Source organism: Elephantulus edwardii, unplaced genomic scaffold, assembly GCF_000299155.1.
Source record: "Elephantulus edwardii isolate Elephantulus edwardi_28Jun2011 unplaced genomic scaffold, EleEdw1.0 scaffold00115, whole genome shotgun sequence".
In the NCBI taxonomy this organism is placed as follows: Eukaryota; Metazoa; Chordata; class Mammalia; order Macroscelidea; family Macroscelididae; genus Elephantulus; species Elephantulus edwardii.
In genome coordinates, this window is record NW_006399865.1 from 2,411,181 (window position 1) to 2,428,176 (window position 16,996).

The window sequence follows — 16,996 nt, forward strand, 5'->3', positions numbered from 1 at the left end:
GTCCGTGGGTCCAGGCACTCGCCCAGATGACAAACGGCCTGCTCCCTTCCTGGTCCTCGTTATGGCCGATGGCTTGGCGTTTCTGACTTCCCTCTGGGGTCTCATGACTTGCACCATTTCTTTCCTTCACCACAGCAGTGCCTCTTCAGACCACCATGCCTGATTCCTTCCTGGCCTTTTCTCTGGCCTCCCTGCCTTCCTTTTTTGTTCCCGTCCAGTGGGTTCTTGACAGTTAACCAGTTACTTTGAGAAATGCGATGGCAGAGAGGATGGTGGCTGGAGCACAGAGTGGAAATGAGAGAAATGATTTCTCACACGGGAGTAATGAGAGCATGTTTTGAGCACTGACAGGAAGTAGCTTTCAGAGAGATTGTTTGAAGATCCAGGAAAAGGAAGAGGAGCTGTTTGAACCCGTCTGGGGGAGGGGTGCTTTCCAAGGCAGAAGTGGGGGACAGGCCATAGCTGCAGCTGCTTTCCCTGACAGGGCATGGAGGAAAGGGCGAGTGTCTTTGGTGAGTATGTGGGGGTGTTTGGGGGTGAAGTAGGTGGGGAGTTGTAAAACTTAGTAAAATTAAGTAACCTGAAAGCATTGCCTACCTTCCTAAAAGGCTAGAGTGTGAGTTGGCCTGGAAGGAGACCCAAGGTAGCCCCACGTCGCACACAATTTCACCTCACTTCTATTAGGGCATTTTACAGGGGTTATTTGAAGACGCACAACACTTCACCTGTAGTTCAGAAATTGTGAAACTTCTAATCTCCAAGGTTTTCCTCTAGTTTTGTTGCCATTTGGTGGTCAAACCTTTGAGTGATGCTACTATAGTTGACAATCCCTACTTTGTTGGAATTGTTCTGTTTCCCCTGAAGAAAGAAAAGCATGTATAATCTCAGGTACTGCCCCAGAGCCCCCTTTTGAACCCATTTCCAAAGGCTGAAAAGGTTAAGTTGCAAAAGCCAGTAGGCCCTGGTGCTTTCTGCCCTGGTAGACCTAGTAGGATGTCTCTTTCTGCCCCTCTGTCTCCAGCGTGATCTTAAGTCATTTGAGGCCCACATTCTGCATTAGCCACTGTTCGGCCTGCATCTTGGATGTTAATGTGACTTGACTTGCCAGTTTCTTTTGTGTTGGCCTAGTGTTGTGTGCTCCCCAGGCTCCATGGGAAGTTTCCACGGAGTAAGCCATGCTCTCCCTTCCAGGCACCTTGGCTGGGGTCATCGACCTTGCCGTTGACTGGATGACAGACTTGAAGGAGGGTGTCTGCCTGTCAGCCTTCTGGTACAGCCATGAGCAGTGCTGCTGGACTTCCAACGAGACCACGTTTGAGGACCGGGACAAGTGTCCCCTTTGGCAGAAATGGTCAGAGCTCCTGGTGAATCAGTCAGAGGTGAGTCTGGGCAGGGTCATAGGTCAGAGAGTCGCCATTTATTGGAGCACCACTGCATAGTTTGAGAATGCAGTCTCTTCTCCTAATAGTCCATGGCTTAATACTATACTTGTTTTTCTCTAGCTCTAATGCAGCCATGCAAATTCGGTTGGAAGATCCGTCACGGTTGTTACATGTGTCCATTGTATGTGTATATATTTTCAAAGCCTTGTGTTGACCTTCATTTTTCCTACTACGGATGATGGTCTGTTGTTCATGCTAACGAAATGGGTCTCATTTTTAAGTCTTCTGATTGAGGAGACAGGTCTTTATTTTTCATCTAGTTCATCCATTTAGTTGGACAACCATCACTACTATCTGAGAACATTTTGTTTCCCCCAAAGATGTCCTCATATCCACCAGCAATGACTCCCACTTTCCCCCTTTTCCCCAAGTCCAAGGCAACCATTAATCTATTTTCTTAATCCAGGCTGTGGATTTGCCTTTTTGGGCAATTCCTGTAAATGGACTCATACAGTATGTGGCACCAACATACCAGTTTGTCCATATTATAAAATATGTCAACACCTCCTTCTTTTGATGGTCATACTCTATTAATTTTTTTTTTAAAACACCTCTGTCAACTGATGAACACTTGGGCTGTTTCCACTTTTTAACTATTAGGAATGCTACAGGTTTTGACATCTGTGCACAAATTTTTGTGTGGCTGTATCATTTCTCTTGGGTACGGTTGCTAGGTCATATGGTGACTCTCTGGTTAATCTTTTGAGAACCTGCCAGAGTGTTGTGTACAGTGGCTGCACCAGCAGTGAGCGAGGGTTCTGGTTCTCTTCCTCCTCCATATTTGTTGTTACCTGGTTTTTATTCTGCCGATCCCAGTAAGAAGGAAGCGGTACCTCATTATGCTCGAAGTTCCCATCTTTTCAGTGCATGCCATGAGTGCACAATGTGGCTTCTATGAGGAGAGTGTCCCAGGTACAGAGGATGTGGTGGCGAGCCACAGACTGAATTCATGTCTTCATGGGCTCTGAAGCTTCAGATCTTTCTCAAACTCTTAACATAGGAAAAGAGTTCATTTCTAACCAAATTCAGTTGCTACTATAAGGGCTACAGGCCACTGAGGCCCAGGTGTGAGGGAGATGTAGGTTGCCAAGATTGGTATTAGTGGTAAAGTAAGGAGTATTTGAGCTAAAACCGTTCTTGGAAGATATATTGACATCTCGCTCCTCGGCAGCCCCCCTGACTTGCCACAGCTGAAGACATTAGGAAGGCCCTGTGCCATTTCACTAAACCTCCTCCTCCATGGAATTGAAAATGAATTCCTTCAAATCTCTGAAGTAGACAGGGATCCTGAAATCTCACACGTTCTCAGTGTTCTCCATTACTTCCAAAAATAAATTCTGCCCTCGGGTTGATGGGAGGAGGCAGGCAAGATTGGCCGGGCGCCACGCTCTCCTCCTTTACAAGCTGTGTTCTGCGACATGATGGCCGTCCATCTTTTCAGCCCTTGTGAAGATTTATACTTTGGTTCAGAGAATTACTGTTAGCAAGCGTGAGAAGTTATTTTTAGTTTCTAGAAACAACCACCAAAAAAAAAAAAAAATGTCCATTTTGAAGCGAGTGAAAGCTTTCCTTGAGTCTGACGAGCACGCGGGGCCGGGCCTGCCTGGTGCATTTCCACAGGTGCCCTCGCCTGCGTCCCTGAGCCATCCCCATGGGACAAGAAGCTGAGGCCCAGGGAGGTGTGGCCTGCCCTGCAGCGACCACGTGGGCCTTCCCCGCGTGGTGTGTGGTTCTGACAGGATGATGGGGTTCTCCCTGCTAACAGTGCCACCTGCACTGCAGTCCTCTGGGGGTCATGAGTCGTCGGGCCTGGTTTGCCAGACACTGCCCTGCAGAGTTCATGATTTTACAGGTTGGGAAATGGACCTGAGACTGCATCCCTCCTGGGCTTCTGTGGGATGGAGGCCCCCTCCAGAGTACCGTTCTCACACTGCGTCCTTGGCGGGTGCCTGCTGTGGCAGTGCTGTGGACTTGGTGACAGCCCTGATCCGCCAGGGTCTCCGTGGCAGGCTTTTCTGCATCACCCCCTTCCATAGACCCTGCACAAGGGGTGATCAAAACCCAGGCTTCTTCAGGGCTCCGTCCTGGCTGGGGTTTCTCACCGTAGTCTGGCTGTGTAAACGGCTGCCTTGGCAATAGCAGCAGCCGATAAAGCCCCCAGCAGCCTTTCTGTTTGCCCTGAGAGGACAGACCCGTCAGGCCTGTGCGGAGAACTGTCGTGGCGTGGAGAGGCGGGCCTGGGGCCAGGCTGTGCGGACTCATGTTTTGTGTCTCTCCTGTAGGGCGCCAGCGCTTACATTCTGAATTACCTAATGTACATCCTGTGGGCCCTGCTCTTTTCCTTTCTGGCGGTCTCCCTGGTGCGGGTATTTGCACCCTACGCCTGCGGCTCTGGAATACCAGAGGTGAGTGGGACTGGATGTCTTTTAGATCAATAAGAAGAATATTGGTGTTGCTCTTCGGTGCCAAGAACAGCCCGAGCATTTAGCACACAAAACCATGCTAAAGTTGTTGTCCATCCTGACTCCTGGCGACCCCGATGTGCCAGAGGAGAGTTGTGCTCCATGCAGTTTTCAATGGCCGATCACCAGGCACCTGTGGGTAGACTCAAACCTCTAACCTTTGTGTTAGCAGTCGAGTGTGTTAACCATTTGCAACACCCGAGGGGCCTCAATTTGATGTAGACCAACTAATTTCATCCTCACAGTGAAGCAAAGAGATCAATACTATTAATTTTCCATTCACTTGACAGTGTCACTGTGAGTCATAGTTGACTTGATGGCACCTAACAACAACAACAGCAGCAGCAGACAAAGTAATGGAAGCACAGAAAAGTTCCATGAACTGACCAGGGGGGCACCTGGCTGGCGTTCTGGGAGTTGAAGCAAGCAGTCTGACTCTAGGCTGCGTCTTGGTGCCTCTAAACTGGTGAAAGCTGTGTCTTTGCAAATCAGGCACGCGTCTTGAAGCTGTGGAATGCAGCTCGTTACCCGCACACGTCAGGCGGTTCTGGAATGACTTCTGGGCACCTGTCATGTGATGAAAGGCCAGTGGGCGTGTTGGTTCCTCTCCCTTGCCGTAGTTTGCTCTTGTAGTGACAAGGTAATAGCTCGCTTGAAAATGCAATTCCCTGTGTTGTACATGCTCTCCAGACATCTCCTTGTGCATCTGGAGGCCTCATAACTGGTTTTCAGCACATTCATGGAACCAGAAGAGGGAAGAAGTGGCCTCTCCAATCAGGGGGAATGCCTGAAACCCGACTTTCAACTAGAGGGATCTGCCAAGTTGGCGTGACAATAATTGAGGAATTCCAAAAAAAAAAAAAAAAACCCCGATAGACAACACTCTAGCCAGAAAGAATCTGTCAAGTTCTCACATCGTCTCCAACATGGATACTGTTCAGTTGCCCATGATGTCGGTGCTTCACAAAGGTCCAGGGACTAGAGAGAGGCCCACTCTGAGTGTGCCCAGGGACCCCTTGACTACCTGCTGTGGGGCACCCTCTGTTGCTGACCTGGGCTCAGCCACGTGGCCCACTTTGCCCGGCAGGCCTGGAAAAGCTTCTGTGTGCTCGAACTCGTCTTCTTGCTCCTGTTGACTTGACAGCCTTGTGGAGAAGCCCCAGCTCGCCCGGAGGCTGAGTGATGGCACGGAGAGCGGCATAACGGCCATGGTCTGCACGTGTGTGAACAAGCCGAGGGGAGGAGAGCCGGGCCCAGCCCAGACTGCGGCGTCCAGCCCCTCACTCGTCCTGGCTCAAACCAAAAACAGAATCATGATGAAACAGTACAGTTAATCCTCATTGTTTGTGGATCCCACATTCTTGAATTCACTTATTAAAAATACTCAGTGTTATGCACAGATGGGGGAGGGGAAATCCCCAGCTGAGGTTGAACAAGGATGATTTAGTATTTTAGGGAACTTTCTTGCACATAACTACCACAAACAATGAGAAGTACTAATTCTCATTAATTAGGTGTTTTAAGCCACTCAGTTTTGTGGTGGTGTGGGGGTTTTTTTGTTGTTGTGGTTTTGTTTTTTTTTTAGCTGAAACTAACTGTATGGTAATGGAACAGTTAGCAAAGTATAGGCGAAGCCTCCACAGTAAAAAATATGTAATAAAAAATGTGGACAGCCCACAGAAAATGTTGCCGTGGAATTCCTTTTTGTAAGATGCAAGCGCTAGTCTTAACATTGGAAAAGAGCACTTTCCTGGATCTTGGTAGATTGGAAGAACAAAGCTAAAGAAACTTGCAGAGGTATTTTTGGAATGAAATGGTTAGCATGGAATCTTGCCACTAGGATAAAGAGATCCAAAGCAGAAAGGAGATTTGTCATCAAAACCAGAAGGAAAGGGTAACAAGGTCCCTGAATGAAAGATCAAAACCCGAATCCAGCATGGGTTCCCTGGGGAGCTGCAGGGAACTGGAGTCCTTTTGATTATCTGGCACCAGACACAGTATCTTGAAGAAAACAGCACTAAGAAAGGATGGGAGATTAAAGAATTGCCCAAGTCCCAGAAGCTCTGTAAGCAAGGTGCTATCGAGTTTTCTTTATCTTCCAAATGTACATTTGCATGTGAGAAAGTTTATGTACAGAGAATGCCACAGAGGAAAGCGAGGGACTGGGAAAAACCCAGCCCTCCCAACTCCACAGACCTGTTTCCACCAGGGAGGAGAAAGAGTGAAGAGGAAACACAAACACACACACACACACACACACACACACACACACACACACGCCTGAGGGGAACAAAATGAGGGAAAACAATGGTGTTTCCTGAGTTGCACAGTCCTCCTGCATAGAAGATGTAAGAATTGCAGCTGGAATGCTTCTCAGAAGCCATATGGTGAGGCTTTGTCTCACAGACTTCGGTTGTATTTTCAGGGACCTGTCCCTAGAGAAAGACCTCACGTTATTTTGTAAACTAGAGGGTTAGTAAAGAAGAGGAAGACCCTCGGTGAGGTGGATTGCCACAGTGGACGCAACCTTGGGCGTCAAGCCAGCAGACTGTGAGGGTGGCGTACGTTCTGTGAGCCGGAGCTGACCGCGTGGAGAGCTAGCAGCATCAACTGTCTGCATATAAACACATTTAGAACTGAACAGTCCGAGTTGCGTGCACTTGAAAGTTTGGAGCTGATCTGGGCAGCAGCATCCGTCTGTCAACTGTGTTGTCTCATAATGGTCTTTGAGATGTGGTACAAAACACTAACAACCTTCCAAATACTCTCCTTTGCAGTGAAGATTCTGGTTTTAAAGTTAACCCCACCCAGCCACCAAGTCTGCTGCATTATGTCTAGTTAAAGCCCTGCCTTGCCAGTCTCTATTAATTCAAATTAAAGCAAGTGATTGGATTTTGGCATCTACTGGGAATGAATTTGCCTTCCCAGCCCCTAATTTGATCATGACTATTTTACAAAATCATTTTAGAGAATTACAAAATACCTATTACATTGTTCCATTCACCACATGTCACGGCTGGCAAAGACTCAGGTAATTTAGATGCTTGTAATTTTCTAAATGGTATTACGCTTTTCAACTGTACCCTGGGGTCTCTATGCACATTAACTAACTGACAAAAAATTATAGATAATTTTATTTGAGGCAACAAAAAAGGGCAGGATTGTGGCAGGCATAATAAAACATCCCTTAAATAAAGGGACCTGAGATCCCCAGAGCACTGGTTCAATTAGGCTAACTATCACTAGGTAAAGACTAGTTTAACCACGACTCACTGGCCTGTTTAGTTAGAAACTGTGGAATGCCATCTGGCTCTAGTGCTAAACACCCCCACACCCATCCCATCTGTCAGTATGTTCCACTCTGGTGACATGTATGTTGCTGGGATACTGGAATCTATGTCATGGCTATTTTTAAATAGCAGAGTGTTTGATCCAGTCATCATGGTAGACAGGTTTCAGGGGAACTGCCACAGCAAGACTAGGGAAAAAGGCCTGGCAATCTCCTTCCGAAAATTAGCAGATGAAAACCTGCCAGACGGTAACTGGGGCGCAGGATTAGGCATGGCCTTCCCATGAGTTGGGGCTGACTTGACAGTAGCTAAGAACCAGTATAACCAAAACTCTGCTTCATGTAATTAGAGAAACAATGCCATTGAGTTCTGAGTCAGGACACCCAGACACACATTCTGTCTCTATTGCTCTTTCTCCACTTGACTTAAGAAACAGAATGCCATCGTAACTCCAGAGATGGAAACAGTTGCCTTTGACCCCTGGGCTGACGTTTGCTCACTCATGACCTTCAGCAGCTTCTTGACACTTAACTCGCACCACTCTTTACATGGAGCATCTTTCAGTCGTCAAGAGTTAACAGTCACATGTGTCTTCCCAACACAGCAAAGGGTAATGAAGAGGACAGATTAAAATGTCATAAACGAAATGAGACCATAGTAATTACTCCTTCAGTCCTTTTTACGATGTCTTAATACTTTAGGAACTCGATCGAAGATTTTCCACTCATTGGATGCTTCAAAAAATTTCCATTAATAAAATAGAAAATTATGTACTAGGGTAATAAAAATTCTGGTAGTATAATGATACAAAATTATGGCAAAATAAAAAAGCAAAAATAACCTCTCCTTGAAGTGGTTAGCATGCTCCCCACTAATTAAAAAGTTGGAGGTTTGAGTCCACCTAGAAAAACCTCAGAAGAGAAGTCGTTATTGAAAACCTTCCGGACCACAGTTCACTTGTGACCCGTGTGGAATTTCCAGAGTGACAACTGGATTTTGTTTGTTTGCATATCACTCAGTGCATCTAAGCTTTGAAAATCCAGTTCTGAGGAATGAGGGGGTTTTTGAGCTGTGACACTGGAGCAGTTGATCCAGCGTCTCCATCCTTCTGTTTCAGATAAAGACCATCTTGAGTGGCTTCATTATTCGGGGCTACCTGGGCAAGTGGACTCTGCTGATCAAGACTGTCACCCTGGTGCTGGTCGTGTCCTCTGGCCTGAGCCTTGGCAAGGAGGGGCCCCTGGTGCATGTGGCTTGCTGCTGTGGCAACTTCTTCAGCAGCCTTTTCTCAAAGTACAGCAAGAATGAGGGCAAGAGGCGTGAGGTGAGTTGACTCGGCTTCCTCCTCCGCCTCCTGCCCAGTCCCTCCCGCTGTGGTTCTGCCCAGGGCAGGCCTCGGGCTTATGTGCACTGGTTTGCCTCATAGGTACTTTCAGCTGCCGCCGCCGCTGGAGTGTCTGTGGCCTTTGGGGCCCCAATTGGAGGTGTGCTCTTCAGCCTAGAGGAGGTGAGAGTGCTTGTTGAGGGGATCTTTGGTGGTGGTGGTTTTTTTTTTTGTTTTTTTTTTTTAAAACCCCATTTGCCAATGTTATTGTACTACCCTGATTGTCAGCATTTTTAGGTATACGAGTCAATGGTGTCAATTGCATTAATCATATTGTGTAGCCTTCTAATCATATTGTGCAACCATCACCCATCATTGCTGTCAAAGTGCTTTTTAAAAAATGATTTTGGTCTGGGTGAAACCTGGCAGAGCAAATTGTTTACAATTTGACAATCTATACATGTGTTTCATGGCATTAGTTGCCGTCTTCTCAATAGATCAGTACCTGTGCAGTATTTGTCCTTTTGTAGTTATTTCTCTGCTGCTTTCACTCAGCAGTTTTTCTAGATTCGTCATGTTGGAGCATGGATCGGAGCTTTGTATCTCCTTGTGGCTGAGCAGTCCTCCACTCTATGGGTAGTAAGTTGCTCCTGCCATTTTGGACTGACTGGCTTTATTGTTGTTAGATGCCATTGAGCCAAGTATGACTCTTAGTGACCCTGTGACCAACAGATCTGAACCCTGGCCTGTCCTGTGCCATCCTCACACTTTCCGACACACGAGCCCACTGCTGCAGTCCCTGTGTCAGTCCCCCTGGGTGAGGGTCTTCCTCTTTTCCGCCTTCCCTCCACCTTTCCAAGCGTGATGTCAGTCTCCAAGCAATAGCCTCTCCTAGCAACATGACAAAGCTTATGAGATGAAGCTGTATCATCATCCTTGCCTCCAAGGAGCACTTCTGCTGCCGCTGCTTCAAGACATATCTGTTTGTCCTCTTGGCCGTCCATGGGATAATCAGTAAACTTCCCCAACACCACAGCCCAAAGGCATCAGTTCTTCTGTCATCCTTATTCATTTTTTAAAAAAAAGGAATAGAAAGCTTAGTGGCTTTGAGAGGCAAGGAGATTTGGATGGTGGGCACTGCAGGGTCCTTCTCCTTTCCTTGGGGCCTAGATTCAAAGAAAGAGTCAAAGAGATTCCTGCTGTTCATTAAAGAACCACAATGGCTACCTGTAAACATCTCTTTTTAAACGTTGTTTTTAAAACTGCCAGTATTATTTAAAGATTTATATCATAATCAACTTAATTAAGCATTTTTATTTTTGGCTTCTCAAATAGATCTATTTTGGCTGCAAGTGGATTTTTTTCCTGCAAAAGGTCAGATAATAAATCTTTTCGGCAGGCCGTGCATCTCTAAAAGAACCACTTAACTCTGCCATTGTATCGCAAAAAAGCAGCCATTGGTGATATGTAAATGAATAGATATGGATGGGTTCCAATAAAACTTTATTTGTGGACATTGAAATAGGAATTTCGAATCATTTGCACATGTCACAAAAAACTCTTAAAAAGCGATTTCAAAAATCTGAAAGTCAGTCTTAGTTTGTGGCTTGTGTAAAACATTTGGCGTGCCAGGATTGGCGCTCTGCCAGTCTCTGATCTCATTGGCTGTCTGTAGAGTCAAAGCCAAAGGCTCCCGGGCTTTTTGAAGATGATCTCTGTGCCTTTGTCCCACACAATTCACACACACTGTCTAATAGAGGGGCCAGTTGCTGGTAGATGGAGGAGAACATCATGCTTGGTAAATTGGAAGGCAGTGAGAGAGAGACCCTTGATGAGATGGGTGGACCTGGTGATTGCGCTTAAGCCCAGCTGAGGCTGCGAGGGGGGCCCAGGAGCGGGCAGGATTGCGTTCTGTTGTTCGTGGGTCACTAGGACTTGGAGCCCGCTCAGTGCCCCCTAGTAACAGCTGTGCCATCAACAAAAAAACGTGAGGAAATCCTTTCATTTCTCTTTTATAGCTCCAGCCCACCTTGATTCATAGCCTTTCAACTTTTGAGACACAACTAGAGTCCTTGAGCTATTTTTATTTATTTTTTTAGAATTTTTATTATTGTGTGTACCGTCAAGTCAGATCTGACTGGTACAGGAGGATATTGTCCCTCCTTTTCCAGGAGAGCCTTTGGTGGATTGGAACTGTGCACCTCTGGGATTGCAGTGCAGCTTCTTGCCCCTAGGCCACAGAGCGTGCCGAGCTATTTTTATTGATTGCTTTTGGCCAGAAGTAAAGCGAGGCTGATGATGTGACTTGTGCCACCCTTTGGTCTTAGCGTATCTTGGTGCTGTGGCCAGCAGGTGGCTGCCAGCCAGGGGATTCGGGGCTCGGGGTCTCATGTTCTCTCTCTTCCTCCAGGTCAGTTACTACTTTCCCTTGAAGACCTTGTGGCGGTCTTTTTTTGCGGCCCTGGTGGCGGCCTTCACACTGCGCTCCATCAACCCCTTTGGCAATAGTCGCCTTGTCCTCTTCTATGTGGAGTACCACACCCCCTGGTACATGGCCGAACTCTTCCCCTTCATCTTGCTTGGGGTCTTTGGGGGTTTGTGGGGAACCCTCTTCATCCGCTGTAACATCGCCTGGTGTCGGAGGCGCAAAACCACCAAGCTGGGGAAGTACCCAGTGCTGGAAGTGATCGTGGTCACGGCCATCACCGCCATCATTGCCTACCCCAACCCTTACACACGCCAGAGCACCAGTGAACTAATTTCTGAGCTCTTCAATGACTGCGGGGCTCTTGAATCCTCCCAGCTCTGTGATTACATCAATGACCCCAACATGACCAGGCCTGTAGACGACATTCCCGACCGGCCAGCCGGGGTCGGGGTGTACACAGCCATGTGGCAGCTGGCCTTGGCACTGGTCTTCAAAATCGTCATTACCATATTCACTTTTGGCATGAAGGTAAGTAAAAGGCAAGAGTAGCAGCCTATGCTGCAAAATGAAAGGGAAGCTGGCTGAGATGGAAGGTTGCTTGGGTCTGGTTCTTGAGAGTCTTGGTTTCTTTCATTGTCACAACAAGCCTGTGAAATGGAGACGTGAAACCCCATTGTACCAGTCAGGAAGCAAGGCTTCCACACAAGTTCACCTGCTGGCTGGGTGGTGCCAAGTGGTCGACAGAAGCTAGATTTAGATCAGCACATTCCCCCAAGCCTCAGCTGGCGTCCTAGGGACTGGGTTTAGTACACAGATGTGGACCCCAAAACCACACCAGTCCTGGGAGAGGAGGGGATACGCAGTGCTCCCTGGCTGGGCACCGCAGGGCCCTCGTTTTCTCTGGACAAGCAGTGCCCTGCTTTACCCTGGAGGGCTGTGCAGTGTCCAGGAGCTTAGTCCAAACCACCAGCAGCAGCACAACAGTCCCTTTTCAATTTATATGCTTGAACGCTGTGCTCAGATCAGTGCAGATCAGAACGGCTGCTTTTGGTGCCATGTTCTTTTAAAGCGCCGTAGATATGGGATCTAACTGATGGCAGCAACTTGAAAGATGAGATGGGAAGCTTAGGAGGCAGTGATGTTATGCTCACAGGAGGAACAACTCCGAAAAGGAGTGTGACGGTAGCCACACAACTCCAAGACTGTCACCTGCCTTGCCGAATTGTACATGGAGCACAATTGTTGGTGCATGTTTTGTTAAATAACGTTCTCAAAACAACAACAAAATGAGAAAGAAATCGTTTGAGACATTGTTGGAAAGTGCTTCCTGTAGTGCTTTCTTTATTGAAGGAAGCTGCCGAGGAATCACTGCTGCTTTAACAACTGAGGGGACATTGACGTGATACGGACATGAGCATTTTCAAGGGAACAATTCAGTGGCATCAATAGGTTTACAGGGCTGTGTGGGCCCGGCCTCTTTATCTAGTTGCAGACATTTTCATCACCCCAAACCCCACAGCCATTAGAGTCACTCCACATTTCCTCTGCCCCAGCCCCTGGTCACCACTAATAGGCGTTCTGTCTCTCTGCATTTGCCTATTGTAGATATTTCCTATAAATGAGATCAGACAGTAGTTATCCCGTTGCATCTGGCCTCTTTCATTCGGCATCATGTTTTCAAGGTCCATCCACCCTGCAGAATGCATGGTGCCTCGTTTCTCGTGATAGCTGCCTAACACTTTGCTGGATGCATAAAGCACATTTTGTTTATGTATCTATCAGATGCTGGACATTTAGGTGGTTTCCACATTTTCGAATTGTGCTATTATTTTTTTTCCTCTCTTTACAAATCTTACTCGGGTTGATCATTCATGCAGAGGGCTACACAGCATGGTACATTTCATAAAATCCACACGCTCATGTGCCCCCACTGTGAGCAGAAGCAGAAGGTTATAAGCCCCACTTCCTCCCCCAGAGCCCCATGTTGAGCCATCACTATTGTTTCCTTTTTTTAGTCTGAGGCTCTGTGTGCCTGAGTGTGTGGTGGCCCAAGGCAAACCTGAACATTTGCTCTAAGAACAAGGGCCGGTGGGCTGTATGAACCTGCTGACTCTGCTAGGTCAGCTCCTAGCAAAAGACATTACTTTCTTGTCTGTGGAAGGTTCTGGTGGCAGCTTTTGGAGTCTTGTAGGGAATGTCTTCTTGAACTATAATTTTCTTAAGATCTGCACAGCAAAACACACCAATTCACCAGCCTCTGTGAGTGCAGTTTGGTGACACTGGTTACAGTCTTTGAGCTGTGCCACCATTCTCGGCCTCCTCCCTCAACACCATAAACTCACTGCCTCCCAAGGTCACGTCTGAGCTTTCTAGTTGCTGCTTGAAGTTGATCCCACGTATAATGCCTAATTCTGTATTCCTTTTAAATAGTTCTTTCCTTCGTCTTTTCCAATGCAACCCTCACAGGTAACCTTAGTGAACACAGAGTCAGGTTTGTGCCCTCGCCATCGGATGGGTTGAGCCATCAATAAACTGAAATGGGGGTGGCTCTTGGGCACTGTTCTGAGTCATCCCATAGGGGTTTCCTAGGCTCTAATTTTTATTTGTGCCAATCACCAGACCTTTCTCTGGAGGAGTTTCTTGATGGGTTCGAGCTGCTGACCTTTTGGTTGGCAGCAGAAAGCATAAGCATTGCACTCCCAGAGCTCATTAAAATGTATTGGCAGCCAGCAAAATCTAGGACATGCTATTGCAGAGACCTTTTTGTCGCCCTAGTCTGGTGGTTCTTTGTTGTTCTTTTCTCCCGTCCTCTAAGCTGGCTCTGAAATGTTGAGAGCACGTTTAGGCGAGTAGGCTTTTCTGAGGAGAGTGAGCTGCTCCCTCGTTCCCCCCCTTCCCCACACACAGAGGGCAGTCAGCACATGGGCTAGAATCACCTCAGTGACTCGCCTTAGCAAGCGTCTGGACCATCCCTGTGAGTTCATCTCAGAGCCTCATAGGCCTGCCTTTGCCATTCTCCTGTGGAGACTTGACATTTCCTTTCTAAAGGCCATCTGAATGAAGGTAGAGGGGGGAAATGACGAGTCTCCTGAGTGACAGGCTCGCTCTGAATGGGACCTGCAGTGAGGTTTATTGTCCTTTAATCCACAGTGGGCAAAGAGAGGGGATCAAAGTGTGGCGTGACTTTTCCCCGAGTCAGTCGACATAGCTGGCCCTGCAGCGCGTGTCAGTGTCCCTGGCCCTACTTGCCTGTGTCGGCAAGCTGTACCTCCCGGTGGCAGACTGTGTTTTCTGGGGTGTGGGAAATGGGATGCCTCCTCATGATGCTTTTCTCTCTGTGCCCCCTGGAGATCCCGTCGGGCCTCTTCATCCCCAGCATGGCAGTGGGAGCGATGGCTGGCAGGATGGTAGGCATCGGTGTGGAGCAGCTGGCGTATCACCACCACGACTGGATCATCTTCCGGAACTGGTGCCGCCCTGGTGCTGACTGCGTCACGCCAGGGCTCTATGCGATGGTGGGAGCTGCCGCCTGCCTGGGTATGACTCCACATGGGACAGGACGGGGACTGCCAGGGATGGTGACCAGGGCCAGGTTGGGATGGAGAAAGGGAGGCTACTCCTTCTGGAGCCTGGTCCATTTCAGAGGCCTGGATGGGTGGCATTCTGAACTCTCCTTCGACTCGCTACATGGCGGATTGTCAACGCCATCTGCACTCTCTTCCCCCGTGGCAGGAGGAGTCACCCGGATGACGGTGTCGTTGGTGGTCATCATGTTTGAGTTGACGGGCGGTCTGGAATACATTGTGCCCCTGATGGCGGCTGCCGTGACCAGTAAGTGGGTGGCCGATGCCTTCGGGAAAGAAGGCATCTACGAGGCCCACATCCACCTAAACGGTTACCCATTCCTCGACGTGAAGGACGAGTTCACCCACCGCACGCTGGCCACCGACGTCATGCGGCCTCGGCGCGGGGAGCCGCCGCTGGCCGTGCTCACGCAGGACAGCATGACTGTGGAGGACGTGGAGACGCTCATCAAGGAGACGGACTACAATGGCTTCCCTGTCGTGGTGTCCCGAGACTCTGAGCGCCTCATCGGCTTTGCCCAGAGGAGAGAACTGATCCTCGCCATAAGTGAGTAAATGAGATGACTTTGGAGACAGTGTGGAAAGGATCAATGGTCTTGAAGCCCAGGCTTCTCAAACATTAGTGTCTATTTGTGTCACTGAGGCATCCACTTAAAATGCATGCTCTGCGTCAGGAGACCATGGCGGGGCTGAGACTGCATGAGCATTGAAACTGCTGGCCCACACAGCTCACGGGTGGTCACTGAGCAGGGTCGAAAGCGGAGTCTTCCCCTAGGCATTCCTGTCTGGTCAAATGGCCATCGTGCTGACAGGAACATCTGGGCCCCACCCTGCTTGGAGGGCAGCTGCAGCCTTTCTAGGGAAGGGAAGATGCAGAGGGGCCCCACTGCTCTCAGAGGCCTTCCCCATTGCTACATCCTCTGGCTTTAGCACATAGTTTATGATCACTTCCACCTGGGAGAGGCCTGCTGGGGGCATGGGCATGGCTAGAAGTGAGCCGGTCTAGCTGTTGATTATGAATGAGGTTCAGGTGGGGCATCCCACAAAAGGGCGCTCGGAGAAGCGAGGCCATGGCCCCATCAGCCTTGTAGGGTTAGTGGGAAGTGAGAGGGAGGATTTCACGGGTAAGTCTGGGGGCCCGGGCCTGGCTAGGAGAGTCGCTGGGAGCTCCAGGCAAGACCAGTGAGCCCCTTGGGCTTCTGGGTGGGTCTTGCTCGACCTCCTGATGTTATAGGGATGGGACCTGCATCCCCTGTGAGCCGGAGGCCCCTCACAGGGCTCGTGTGCACTGAAGATTTGACAAGATCTTCCAGAATATTGATGCAGCTTATCGGGGGCCTCGCCTCATGTGATTGCAAAGTGTCCTCCTGTGAACACAGCTGGGCATGTGGCTCTTTCTCCCTGCCTTGTACCACTCGTTGCTTGTTCCTTTGACTTTGCAAAACCTTTAAACTTTTTCAGGAGCCTTTGGTTTGAAGCCACTGGCTGCTGTCTTGTACAAAAGACGTAATCTGCTCCTGTAAAGACTGCTCGAGGTGCGGCTGACCTCCCTCCAGACGCGTGTGGTAGAATGAAGCACTGCCCGATCCCACCCCAGCCTCGCAGTCTCTGCTGTGCTTGGTCCTTCCGGCCGCCGTGGCAGCCCTTTTCATCGAGGGCCTTGTCCTTCCGGCCACTGTGGCAGCCCTTCTCATCGAGGGGCTTGTCCTTCCGGCCACTGTGGCAGCCCTTCTCATCGAGGGCCTTGTCTTTGCTTTACGAACAAGATGGCCTTCTCCAGGGACTAGGCCCTCCTGACAGCAAGTCCAAAGTCTCACCATTCTCCCTTCTCAGGAGCATTCTGATTGTATTCTTCCTGCTGCCAACCCATGGTCTGCCTGTTATTGTTCACCAGCACCAGAGTTTATGTGTGTCAACTCTCCTGTCAGTTATGAGGGTTGGTTTGTGTTGTGTTTTTTTTTAAAAAAAGCTATCTAAGTTAGGGGTGCTGTTAGGAACCTCCATCTCTTCCCCATCTATCAATTGGTGCTTCCAGTTGTCCCAGTGGTGAGAATCTTTGTTTTCTTGATGTTGAGCTTCAATCCACATTGAAGCCTGCTGTCCTTGACCTTCTGCAGCCAATGACTGAGGTCCTCCTCAGTTGCAGCAAGCAAGGTGTGTCATCTGCATAATGTAGGTCGTTGATGACTCTTCCTTCAATTCTGATACCACACTCCTCCTCGTAGAGCCCAGCCTCTCAGATGATCTGTTGCACATTGAAAAGGTAATGGCTGCATCCATGGCATACACCTTTCCTGATTTTGGACCATGCAGAGTTTCCTGCTCTGTTCTGATGACTGCCTCCTGGTTCAAGTAGAGGTTTCACATAAGAAGTATGTTTTTCTCAGAGTCAGCCACAGTTTGTTGTGATCCAAACAGTCAAATGCCTTTGCATAGTCCAACATCAACACTCTTGGTACCAGCAGC

General features: G+C 48.7%; 1 protein-coding gene across 2 annotated transcripts in view; it reads left to right on the forward strand.

The window, feature by feature from the left end:
• The window catches only part of CLCN4 (chloride channel, voltage-sensitive 4), a 33,313-nt gene that overhangs the window by 4,969 nt on the left and 11,348 nt on the right, over nucleotides 1-16,996 (forward strand). The window contains exons 3-9 of one of the 2 annotated variants that reach the window (XM_006892357.1): nucleotides 1,192-1,379; nucleotides 3,725-3,847; nucleotides 8,312-8,518; nucleotides 8,621-8,701; nucleotides 10,929-11,474; nucleotides 14,297-14,483; nucleotides 14,679-15,077. In XM_006892357.1, coding sequence (XP_006892419.1) covers nucleotides 1,192-1,379; nucleotides 3,725-3,847; nucleotides 8,312-8,518; nucleotides 8,621-8,701; nucleotides 10,929-11,474; nucleotides 14,297-14,483; nucleotides 14,679-15,077 — 1,731 coding nt within the window. The remainder of the gene's footprint in view (nucleotides 1-1,191; nucleotides 1,380-3,724; nucleotides 3,848-8,311; nucleotides 8,519-8,620; nucleotides 8,702-10,928; nucleotides 11,475-14,296; nucleotides 14,484-14,678; nucleotides 15,078-16,996) is intronic. The other variant, XM_006892358.1, reaches the window with a different exon arrangement.